Source organism: Bufo gargarizans, chromosome 3 (genome assembly GCF_014858855.1).
Source record: "Bufo gargarizans isolate SCDJY-AF-19 chromosome 3, ASM1485885v1, whole genome shotgun sequence".
Lineage (NCBI taxonomy): Eukaryota > Metazoa > Chordata > Amphibia > Anura > Bufonidae > Bufo > Bufo gargarizans.
Genome location: NC_058082.1, coordinates 58014520 through 58027254, shown reverse-complemented (window position 1 = coordinate 58027254; position 12735 = coordinate 58014520). Strand labels below are relative to the sequence as shown.

General features: G+C 43.6%; 1 protein-coding gene across 1 annotated transcript; it reads left to right on the top strand.

The window, feature by feature from the left end:
• Positions 1–814: 814 nt before the first annotated feature.
• On the top strand, positions 815–11300 carry LOC122932193 (aquaporin-5-like). The gene is made up of 4 exons (XM_044286470.1): positions 815–1194; positions 5905–6069; positions 9213–9293; positions 10137–11300. The coding sequence occupies exons 1-4, from the start codon at positions 832–834 to the stop codon at positions 10338–10340; spliced, it is 813 nt and encodes a 270-aa protein (XP_044142405.1). The 5' UTR covers positions 815–831; the 3' UTR covers positions 10341–11300.
• The last annotated feature ends 1435 nt before the right edge of the window (positions 11301–12735 follow it).

Below are 12735 nucleotides of genomic sequence, written 5' to 3'. Positions count from 1 at the left end.
CATCAGAGAAGGTGATTTACAGGTAGCAGCAACTATTCCTACTGTTATATGTAAGGACTTGTTTTATCCGTCTTGGTTATCCATCTTGGTTTTTCTTATTCTACGATGACATTTCTATGCTTTTGAGCCAATTACTGGTTTTCCATAGAGTTATGGACTCAAGTTACAATGGTTTCAATATAGAATGGTCAGAAGTCAGAACCAATTACCACTGTGTGCAACTATTCAGTTCAATATTAAATCCACGTGCTGATAGCTACCCCTACTGGTGGAGCACAAATTATAGACTGGCATCAGACAGATGACAATGTTAATTTTAAGCACAATTTGGAAATTGTGTGAAAATACATAAACCGCCTTAAGGATCCATTTCTAAACGAGTTTTCTTTTTTATGTCAGGCTTTAAATTGGCCAGGAAAGAAACTTGTGAGCATAGAACATACCCTATAATTGGTATTACTATAGTACTAGGTGGAGAATGGGTGGCATCCCACAGACCAACCAACACCCTTATCTCTCACATATCGACATGGATATACAATATGTTCTTATTTCCCTGGAAGGGTAGTAGCCATTGATTGCCTGTTTCCTGAAGTTATTCTCATCTGCTGCAACCTGGTGTCATTGAAATATACCGAGACATATAATTTCCTTGAGTATGGGAAAATTATTATTTGATATGAATAGCTTATTGCCACACCTGCACGTGGAATTCTTCCCTCCACCCTAAAGAGATATATACCTGTGTGCAATCCATGCCTTGTCATCATATAGGAGAGCGGCAAAATCCACAGCAGGGTACATGGGAGTTCCAATCTAGACATAGAAACCATGTTAAAAGACCTGTGCTCAGGGGCCTTTTTCCGAGCTGTCCTAGCCGAATTTTTAGGCACACTTTTATTTGTATTCTTCGGCCTTGGAAGCGCATTATCATGGCCCTCCGCACTTCCCAGTATCCTGCAAATCTCCCTAGCCTTTGGTTTAGCTATAGCGACCCTTGTTCAGGTAATAGGGCATGTAAGCGGAGCTCACCTGAATCCTGCAGTGACGCTGGCCTTCATGGTCGGATCACAGATCTCCATTCTGAAATGTGTCTTCTATATCTTGGCTCAGATGTTCGGAGCTGTGGCTGGAGCCGGGTTACTCTATGAGTTTACCCCAGCCAACGTGAGAGGGAACCTTGCCATCAACTCGGTGAGTGAAAGATGGGTGGATGAGGGGAACCGTATGTTGTCATGCACTGCATATGATATCTACACAAATATACAGTCTAAGCTATACTTTTATATACATGCTTTTGGGGTCATTTATCAAACTGGTGTAAAGTAGGAGCTGGCTTAGTTGCCCATAGCAACCAATCAGATTCCACCTTTCATTTTTGATAGCTCCTTTGGAAAATGAAATGTGGAATCTGATTGGTTGCTGTGGACAGCTAAGCCAGTTCTACCTTACACCAGTTTGATAAATGACCCCATATATGTCTATATACAGGACAGATACAGTAAGTATAGCAGTAACGCAGTTTACACTTTCATGTACTCACCGTTCACCCGTGTCTTTGTGCATTAAGCAGTGTGCTGCTATTTGTAGTTGTACGCATTGTGTTGCAGCCAATATATCATGCACCTGTGCCCCTTTTTTATATATATTCTGGAGGTGCTGGTTTATTCTCTTTTGTGTTAGACAGCAGCATATAGGAAGAGAGAAGGGAGACGGCACGTGCACACTGAGCGTGCCATCTCCTGAGACAGCTGATCGGCCGGGGTGCCGGGTGTCGGACCCCCACCAATCTGTTATTGATGGCCTATCCTGAGGATAGGTCATCGAAAGATAAACCCCTTTGATGTACATTGAAATAAAATAAATATATTATAATATTGCTTCATGGAAACCATCAGCAAGCAGGCTAACTGCCACTGATTCATCTTATTTTTACAGTCTTTTTTGTTTGCTAACCTTAACATACCTCACAGGTCGTTACCTAAAACCATGAATACCAAACTGCATGCAAATATCAAATGCATCACTACATGAGCAGTGTTACAAGGGGTTACAGGCCCCCTGCACACGTTGTGGAATACATGCGTTTTTTTTCCATGCAGATTCCAGTGCAGAAAAACCGCAGAGTAGTACAGTACCAGCACGTTCTTTCTGTGCAGAAATTGACCTGCATTGCGTTTTTTTTAAACTTTATAGCATGTCAATTATATTTGCGGTTTTAGCTGCGGATTTCATCCTTTTCAATGGAAGGGTGAGATCTGTGGTAAAACGGCATCTAATCCACACCAAAAACCACAATTAGACATTGCGGATTTTGGTGCAGATGTGCAGCAAAAAAACACCTACATTTGTGTGGATCTTATGTGCGTTCACCCGCACCCGTGTGTGCAGGGGGCCTTAAAGGGTTTCTACCACCAGAAATACTGTTATGTAGCTGACTGACATTAGCGATGCGCTAATGTCAGCACTACATAACAGTATGTTTCTAACAGTAGTTCCTGCAACCGTTTTTGTTAAAAACGTACTTTTATAGATATGCTAATGATCCCCTAGGTTCTATGTGGGCGTCATTAGCACCTAGAGGGCTCCGTTCACTAACCATTTCAGCCGCCCATCACGTCCCTCCAGCCCGCCCCGCTCCTGCTCATTGACGTGAAACTTCTCAGTATCGAGTACCAATTCCCGCGCCTGCGCCGTGCACTTCTGTATTCGGTGCAGGCACAGTGAGTGAATGCCGCGCTCCTGGTGCCAGCTTCCTCATTGTAACGTAGTTGGCACAGGCGCAGTGAGGAAGCCGGCGCCGGAAGGATACACGGTGCAGGCGCGGGAATTGGTACTCGATACTGAGAAGTTTCACGTCAATCAACAGGAGCGGGGCGGGCTGGAGGGACGCGATGGGCGGCTGAAATGGTTAGTGAACAGAGCCCTCTAGGTGCTAATGACGTCCACATAGCACCTAGGGGCTCATTAGCATATCTATAAAAGTACGTTTTTAACAAAAACGGCTGCAGGAACTACTGTTAGAAACATACCGTTTTTCTGGTGGTAGAAACCCTTTAAAGGGGTCGTATATGATTAAACATTTTTTTAATGAAGCAGCCATTTTTTTAAATCCTGTAATCACCTTAAGGCCCCTTTCACACGGGCGAGTTTTCCGTGCGGGTGCGATGCGTGCGGTGAACGCATTGCACCCGCACTGAATCCTGACCCATTCATTTCTATGAGACTGTGCACACGAGCGGTGATTTTCACGCATCACTTGTGCGTTGCGTGAAAATCGCAGCATGCTCCTCTTTGTGCGTTTTTCACGTAACGCAGGCCCTATAGAAATGAATGGGGTTGCGTGAAAATCGCATGCATCCGCAAGCAAGTGCGGATGCGGTGCGATTTTCACGCATGGGTTCTAGGTGACAGTCTATTCACTGTATTATTTTCCCTTATAACATGGTTATAAGGGAAAATAATAGCATTCTGAATACAGAATGCTTTGTATAATAGTGCTGGAGGGGTTAAAAATAATAAAAAAGTTAACTCACCTTCTCCTCTTGTTAGCGCAGATGCCGGTCTGTTCTTTATCTGTGGCTAAAGGACCTTTGATGACGTCAGATCACATGCTCTATCACCATGGTGATGGACCATGTGATTGGAGCATGTGATCTGACGTCACCTCAGGTCATTCAGTCCACAGCTAAAGAACAGACCGGGATCTACGCTAACAAGAGGAGAAGGTGAGTTAACTTTTTTATTATTTTTAACCCTTCCAGCACTATTATACTAAGCATTCTGTATTCAGAATGCTATTATTTTCCCTTATAACCATGTTATAAGGGAAAATAATACAATCTTCAGAACATCAATCCCAAGCCCGAACTTCTGTGAAGAAGTTCGGGTCTGGGTACCAAACATGCGCGATTTTTCTCACGCGAGTGCAAAACGCATGACAATGTTTTGCACTCGCGCAGAAAAATCGCGCATTTTCCCGCAACGCACCCGCCTCTTATCCGGGCAAAAAACATGACGCCCGTGTGAAAGAGGCCTAAGGTTTGAAGTCCACAGACACTACAGCACCAGCAAAGTGAATGGGATTTTAAGAAATCTCATCTGCATGCTGCAAAAAATAAATTATAAAAAATCCACTGTGAAAATTGATCTGCAGTATAAATTTTAAATCCACAGCATGTCGATTTATGCTGCGGATATCCAGCATGGGTTTCACCCTTTACAATGCATTGGTGGCATATCGCTAGCATATGCCACCAATTAGAGATGAGTAAAGTATAGAAAAATTCGATTTGGCTGCTTCGCCAATTTTTTTTAAAATATTTGCTTCATGATGAATTACTTCATTACGAAGCACATTTCTTTGTAAGTAGTGGGTGCAATGACAGAGAGTGGCTATTGCGCCGTTCCCCATCATTGTACCCCACCGATTCCCCGTTCATAGCTGATTGCGGCATCTGAAAAAAATCATCCTGACCCTCATCCATTTGATCGCGAAGAGCCAGCAGCCGACATATTTATTCTAGATCCAGCGCGAAATCTGCGCGGCCGGTGATGATGTCATCATGTCAGCCTGCGTGGTGACATCATAAGTCACCACACACAGGATTTCATGTCTTCAATCAAGATGGCGGCGGCAGCCAGATCTTCATGCTCAAATGGATGAGGGGAGTATGAGTATGATTATTTTAGTTTTTTAGCCCATTTCAGGTAAAATCAATTCGTTACCACGAAGCACATGGAAATTCGGCTTCATGGCAAATAAAATTTTCCCTGTATCACCAATATCAGATAGATGCAGGTATGACCTCTAGCACTCAGCTCCTATTCCAGAACGGGTTCCCAAAAGTGCAGGAGAGCAGGAGCAAGAGTTTCGAAAATAGCCGAGCTCAGCTATTTTTTGGAAGTTGCATAGAAATAAATGGAGAGTGCACCACATAAGCGTGGCCACCGCTCCATTCACTTCTATGGGACTGGCAGAAATAGCTCAGTTTTCGGAAACTCCCATCGCTTTGGGGGTCCATTCCTGGAGATATTGGTGGCTTATTCTAGTGAGGCGAGACAACCCCTTAGGCTGGGTTCAGACCTGAGCGTACTGAACGTACGCACGGGCGTTTGCAATCGCGCATACAGAGACAAGCGAACGCCCATTGTCGCGCGTTCCCGCTGAAGTCTATGTACGGGAACGCGCGACAAGACGCCCCAAAGAAGCTCCTGTACTTCTTGGGGCGTCGGGCGTTTTACAGCGCGATTGTACGCGCTGTAAAACGCTCAGGTGAGAACCATTCCCATAGGGAATCATTGGTTCTTGCCTGTTGAGCGTTTTACAGCGCGTAGGAACGCGCTGTAAAACGCTCAGGTCTGAACCCAGCCTTAAAGAAATGTCATCCTCACAATGTGAAAATAATCAGCAGCATAAATTGACCTGCGGTGCAGATTTTAAATCCAGAGCTTATCGATTTCTACTGCAGAGAGTCCCACTGAGGATTTCTCCCTTTGCAGTACAGAAAGGGAAATCCGGGACAAATCCACAGGGAAATTTTCAGAATGGACGCAAAATCTGCAGCGGAAAAAATCTGCAGCGGACATTCCACTGGGGGGAACATGTCTTGTGTGGCCGTACCCATAAAGTCTCACCGGAGACTCCGAAAAACCATAACCGTAACACTCTTCACACCAGCATCTCAGAACGTTTGTGTCTGGATACATTGCATGATTCGGTCAATTATCAGGATGATGATACATTATTGGCAAGGTGTTGTACTTCTCTCTTGCATGTGTTCTTGCTATGTATTATAATGTGATCAGGGTCTACACCTCATCTAATCAACTACAAGCGGTGCGAAACATACAGATGGCGGTTCGGCAAGGGTTTGCATTCACTTCAATGCTGTGTATTTCCAGATCAATGAGGACACCACGGCTGGACAGGCTGTGGCAGTGGAGCTCTTCCTCACCATGCAGCTGGTCCTGTGTGTACTCGCCACAACAGACAGCAGAAGAACTGACAACATCGGATCACCAGCTTTGTCCATTGGTCTTTCAGTTACTTTAGGACATCTACTTGGGGTATGTAAGACACTAGAAATAATTGAGTCCCTTTAAATCCTCTAAACAGCCCCACAAAGTGTGGATAGAAAAATGTGAAAGAATAGATACGAAGGTTCCCCGAAATTCGTCATTTTTTTCCTCTTCGCCATCTTCACTTGCTTAGGCCTCAAGCACACAGTCTGAAAATGGAGGATCAACAAAATATGCATGTAGTCATGTGCCATCCACATATTTTGCTGGCCCATTGACTTCAATGGTTCCGTGGTCCGCAGTTAGCGGCCAAGTATAGGACATGTTCCATCTTTTTGCAGAACAGACACGGATGATCTGTGTGCTTTTTGTATCCGAATGTTTGTTCTGCAAAAGGTTAGAACATGTCCTATACTTGGCCACCAAATACGGACCCATTGATGTCTGGATACAATTTGCATACCGCAAAATACATATGGTGGTGTGCATGAGGCCTTATTCTGGGATACTTATGAAGTAGAAATGTTCTAGTGAGTGAGTCAAGGCAATGGCACTGCTAACTGGTCAAGGCAGAAAAGATTCCACGATAACCTAGCGTTAATTATGCCGCCATATGGCACTTCATAGGGGGCACAATTGAAGAACAATGGCAGAAGTTATGTGGTAAATTCCTTGGTGAACTAATGTGCAGCATGTGCTGTGTGTAAGTCCCAGAACCTCCCATAACTTTGTGTGTCAGAGATGCCCCTTTAAGTGGATCTGTTCTATCAGTCTGTCCTAGATGACCCTTTAGTACAGGCATCCTCAAACTGCGGCCCTCCAGCTGTTGTAAAACTACAACTCCCACAATGCCCTGCTGTAGGCTGATACCTGTAGGCTGTTCGGGCATGCTGGGAGTTATAGTTTTGCAACAGCTGGAGGGCTGCAGTTTGAGGATGCCTTCTTTAGTACGTCTTCCCCAGATATCTCCTTAAGAAGACATGTCCCCTCTCCTGACATGTCTGTTTAGGTAACTTTCACACTCGCGTTTGTTGCGGATCCGTCATGGATCTAGCACAGACGGATCCGTTCAGATAATACAACTGTCTGCATCCGGTCAGAACGGATCCGTTTGTATTATCTTTAACATAGCCAAGACGGATCTGTCTTGAACACCATTGAATGTCAATGGAGGACGGATCCGTTTTCTATTATGCCAGATTGTGTCATAGAAAACGGATCCGTCCCCATTGACTTAATTGTGTGTCAGAACAGATCCGTTTGGCTCAGTTTCGTCAGACGGACACCAAAACGCTGCAAGCAGCGTTCCAATAAAGCAGCGTTTTGGTGTCCGCCTCCAAAGCGAAATGGTGACTGATCGGAGGCAAACTGAGGCATTCTGAGCGGATCCTTTTCCATTCAGAATGCTTTAGGGCAAAACTGATCCGTTTTGGACCGTTTGTGAGAGCCCTGAAACGGATCTCACAAACGGAAAGCCAAAACGCCAGTGTGAAAGTAGCCTAATAACTACTAGCAATCCCTGTGTAATAACAATTCTTGAGCATTTTTTTTATATGACTATATGTTGTGCCAAACCTTTATTATTCCTGCTACAATTTAGGGGTAACTGGGTGTTACCAGTTGGGCGTGTGTCCCTGCACAATCTGAGACTATCTATTCAGTGCTGCCAGTGGCGGACTGTTCAGGGACACCCCCCAACTGGTTCAGAACTGTCATTTCATGTGGAATACAATTATTTACTAGAACCAACCTGTCAGGAGGGGTAACAGGTCACCTTTAAATACATTTTCTTCAGGTGACCCCTTTAGGGCCTTTGTCCTAAGTGCACCTGGGGGGTCAGTTATCTGGCAACAGCCATCATTCTTGATAACCATGTACATCTGGCTAAAGTGCACCTGCATAGAGAGAGATACGAAGACGTAGAACATCTTTAATACCACTTACCTCTCAGGCCAGAAAAATCAAAGATGCTTGGCTGGTCCCGCCAAAACCGGTGGGTTTGACCAACATACATGTAATGTGGCCCTCAGATTAGGTTTTTCCAGACCCCATAGAAAGTACATGGTAATTGAATACTGTCAAAACCATTTACACAATAAATAAAAAAATGGGATGCTCTAATTTCCAAGTTCTTCCCAACTTTCCAACTTCTTACACTCCTGCCGAACAGGAGACATTGTGATAGCCATAGAATTCCATGCAGTGGCCAACCAAGTAATCCATGAATGGACTGAGTCCACCATTATATTAGCCCATATGTTCCAATAGGGTCTATGGTAAGAGGCTGTCATTAAAAGTGGAGAAATGTAAAATAGTATTATTTTGGGTTAATGCTTTACTGATAATGGCAGCGTTACGGACCACCCTGTGATCTGCTGATGTGTACTTGCAGAATCCACAAATTTTCCTAAACAGAATTTACTGGAATTTTGATTGTCTTCTTTCCCCACAGACAAGAATATTTGTACCCCACGGTATAGGGCCACATATTTGGATCTGGTCCACATTTTTTTTTCGGATCGCACACAGATCCATTAATTTCTATGAGTCAAAAAGAGGGATCATGGATGTTTGCTGTCCTCATCCGTATCCATCCTACAAATTATACAATATTTCCTATTTTTGTACGCTTTGCAGACAAGAATAGCCATTTGTATTAATGGGACTGAGAAAATGCTGATTGCACATGGAAAATATCAGTGTTTTGCGGATACGCAAAATGGATACTTGTGTGTGCGCATGAGGTCCTAGGTTAAGTTGGCTATACATATCAGATAGCCCTTGGCCAAACACTTGAAAAGCCAACAGCTACCACTTCCGATCCCCTCATACACATGCATGCTCAGCTCGGCCAAGCAAGCATGTGTTCTCAGTAGGAGGAGGAGGAGTGGTTTACCTCCATGAGAACAAGAGGATCAGGCAGTTAAAATTCAGCTGCCCGAACATTATTTCCCCCGATATCTGCCATTATTGGAGAGTCAGGAGGCCACATACACATTAGATGGTTGGCTGGTCCCACCAAAACCGGTGGGTTTGACCAACATACATGTAACGTGTATGGTCACTAACTACAGCACAAGCACAAAGTTCCTTTCAGTAACAGTCAGTCAGACTTTTCGTATGGTCACGTTCACACTGTACAGGTTGTGATATATACCGTTGTATGATTGCAATTTCCTTCTTGATTTCAGATCTATTTCACTGGCTGCTCAATGAATCCAGCAAGGTCTTTTGGTCCTGCTTTGATAATGGGATTGTACAATTATCATTGGGTAAGAACATATGGGGCAAACACACGACTTGACCCATCTACAAAGATCACTAATGTCTCTTAGACTTCAATCACCCATTAAAGGGGCTTTTGTGGGACTTAGGTATTGATGGTCTACCCTCAGAATAGGTCATCGGTATAAGACCAAGTACTGGTCTGATACCTGTCATCTCCACCAATCAGTTTTGAAGCCAGAATTACAAGGCTGTGCTGGGGTACCGCAGTTCCCAGTCAACTGAACGGGGCTGAACTGCCATATAAAACTACACAATGGATGGAGCCTTCCATCTTCTGTATAGTTTTCTGTGCCAGCACCTGCCAAAAAGAGTGTATCCAGCCTTATAAGGGGTACCCCCATCTTAGACATTCATGGCATATCCACTGGATATGGTAGATGTGGGTTCCTTCATCTATCTCTGGAATGGGAGTGAATGGGGGGGGGGGGGGTGCATGGAAATAACATAGCACAATGAACAATGAACCTTTTTTTACCAGTGCCTAGTCTTGTCCTGGCACTGGTATTGAATGGGGCTAAGCTGCAATACCAGACACAGCCCAGCCCATAGAGGAGGAGGGCGATGTAAAGTAAAACTATGAAGAGGCTGTGATATCTCAGTCTAGTGATATTTATTCAACCTTAAAACTTAAAAAAACTCCTTGAAGACATAACCAGCCCACAAGAACTCATTACTGGTGCCAGTAAGACCAGTAATGGTGTCAGGTCTAATGACCATGTACCAGTGCAATTACTACACCGATATGTATTTCTGGAGGTAGGACGCTGTCAGATGTCCTGTATTCCCTGACTCATCCAGGTAAACATATTTTTCATGCTTACTCCCAGGTCTTCTGGGTGGGCCCCATGTCTGGTGCAATCTTCGGGTCTTTGATCTACAACTACTTACTGTTCCCAACTATGAAGAATCCTTTAAGCAGATTGTCCATCCTGCGAGTAGGCTACGACCCAGAACATGAACAAGAGCGAGAGGAACACCGCAAGCATTCTGTGGAACTGAGTTCTTTTCACAACAGCTTGGATAAAGCATAAGATCACAAGGGAAGGATGTGGTATTTTGATGAACACAATGGACAAAGGATTCAAGGTGTCTATCTTTAGTCCATGCAGCCATTTTGTGAGCTGAATATGTGCAACAACTAAGTATATTAAACTACTAAGAATATTCATTTTTTTTACAATTTTTACAAATTTAAAACAGTTTTTTTATATGATATATCAGAGATGTGGTCCCACCTCAGGGACTTGTACTTACCTCGAGGACAGGGGTCCCTCATTTCGTGGTTGCTTTTGCCACGCAGGCACCGCTCTCTTCATTGATTTCTACGTCAGTCAGCCTATGTGACCGTTTTCAGAGCTACCGTAGAATTAAATGGAGAGAACTACTCATGTGTGACTACCTCTTCATTTATAGTGGCCAAAGAAACAGGAATTCAGGAGATAATGATTCAGGAGATAGAAGCAGGTCCCAGAGGTGAGAGCTAAATCTATCAGACCTTTATGGCATATCCTGTGGTTAAGCCCTAAATGTATACGTTGGGAAAGCCCATCTTAGCCCACAACAGTGTAATACCTATGTGTAAACCTTGCATGCTATTCCTTATGCTTTTATACTACTTCCACCAAAGGAACAGTAATGACAGGAGCAGTGAATGTGATATATATGCATATTCAGGTTGAGTATTTTCAGTGTATAATGTATAAATAGTATAAGTAATGTACAGTTTTTAATATAGGATTTTTTATTACTAAACTGAAGTTATAAGGAATGCTTCTGCTCATAAACCTTATCAGACTCCCCACATGAAGGTATATATGTACTATTATTATTATTATTATTATTATTAGGTTTTGGACAACTATAATACAGCAGCATTTTAAAGAGGAGCTGTAACCTCTCCTAACATGTCTGTTTTAGAAACGACTTACTTCCCCCATGTGATAACAATTCTGGAGCACTGGAGCATCTATTCTTATGACTCTATGATATGCCATAGCAATTAGTAATGAAGATCCAGGTGGTTGTTACGAATTGAAGGGGGGGGGGGGGGTCCCTAAACAGTATCCAAATCAGTGCTGTGGTGCCAAGCTCTGCAGTGACACACCCTTAGCTGGTAATACCCATCTGGACCTTTATTGCAAATTACTATTATTATTAAATGATGAATGCAAGTAGCTAATAAAACAGACATGTCAGAAGAGGTGACAGGCTCCTCTTTATCGTCCACACTATGGCTGGAAGACATCCTACAGGTTTTCTTAGATTACCATAAACGTCTATGATAATGCAAGTTTTCTTGTGTAGACCACTGGGGATCCAAGTCATCAGGGTTACCCTAGAGCTATAAACAAATTCATGGTGATTGGGCATGAGACACTCAGCTTCATTGCTGCAGCACCGGTCTGGCCAGGGAGGGACCAGAAGCAGCAGAGACCCAAGAGGTTCCAACAACTCCTGCATTGCAGCTAACACTGTCTAAATTCAGAATATGTTTTCTAGAGTGTTGTGTAGACATACAACTAGGTGTTAGTGAATTTAGTAATAGCTGGGCTTTTGTTGATCCTAGTAGGAGCCAATTGCATGGAGTATACACCTCCCTTTTGCCTTTAGAGTACGGCGACATGGTCAGGTTTCCTGAAAATGTTTTTAGACGGTACTATATCTCCTTATAGGGAGCACCTTAATTGGCATGAGGAGTCTTATAGGTATAGAAATGAGCTCTTAACAAGCTCTGCTTCTAATGCCACTGATGTTGGACCCTTTAAATAGGCCTTGGACTTGACTTGGATAATAACTAAGCCAGCATCTCATCTGCAGACAGCTGTTTCGGGATGATTACCCTTCATCAGTGTAGAGCAGAGAGTATTGGCTGACCTGGGTGAGAGGTCTCGGTCAGGCCTAAGCCAGTACTCTCTGCTCTGAACTGATGAGGGGCAATCACCCTGAAAAAGTTGTCTGTAGATGAGATGCTGGCTTAATTATTATCCAAGCCATGTCTCAAGGCCTGTTTAAAAAGCCGAACATTGACTTACAGGATAGCTATTGCATGTAGCCTTACATGTGGTGGCATCAGAGGCAGAACTTATTAAGAGCTCATTTACTCATCCCTTCTTCCCTGATGCAGTTTTGGAAGCCAAACAAGGAATTGGATCAAAATAAGAGAAGTCGTAGCTGCCCTTTCTCCCCTTTTATGCTCCACTCCTGGTTTTGGCTTCCAAAACTGCACCAGGAAACCTGACTGTGTGGCCGTACCTTTATTCAGAATACATTAATGACTCTATGAGGATGGATTTTGCCAAACAGAATGTAACAGAACATGGATGAAAGTGGAATATCATCATGGTCATCACACACATTACTGTGACCTTGTTGTATGTCATCACTGTCATCACATCTGTTGCCTTACCAGTGACACATTATTTTGAA

What these genes read in the sequence shown, in the direction of transcription:
- LOC122932193 (XM_044286470.1), top strand. Translation starts at nt 832, where the DNA reads ATGTTAAAAGACCTGTGCTCAGGGGCCTTTTTCCGAGCTGTCCTAGCC. An exon ending in CTTTAGGACATCTACTTGGG is followed by an intron (nt 6,070 to 9,212) that starts GTATGTAAGACA and finishes TCTTGATTTCAG; the next exon opens with ATCTATTTCACTGGCTGCTC. An exon ending in GATTGTACAATTATCATTGG is followed by an intron (nt 9,294 to 10,136) that starts GTAAGAACATAT and finishes GCTTACTCCCAG; the next exon opens with GTCTTCTGGGTGGGCCCCAT.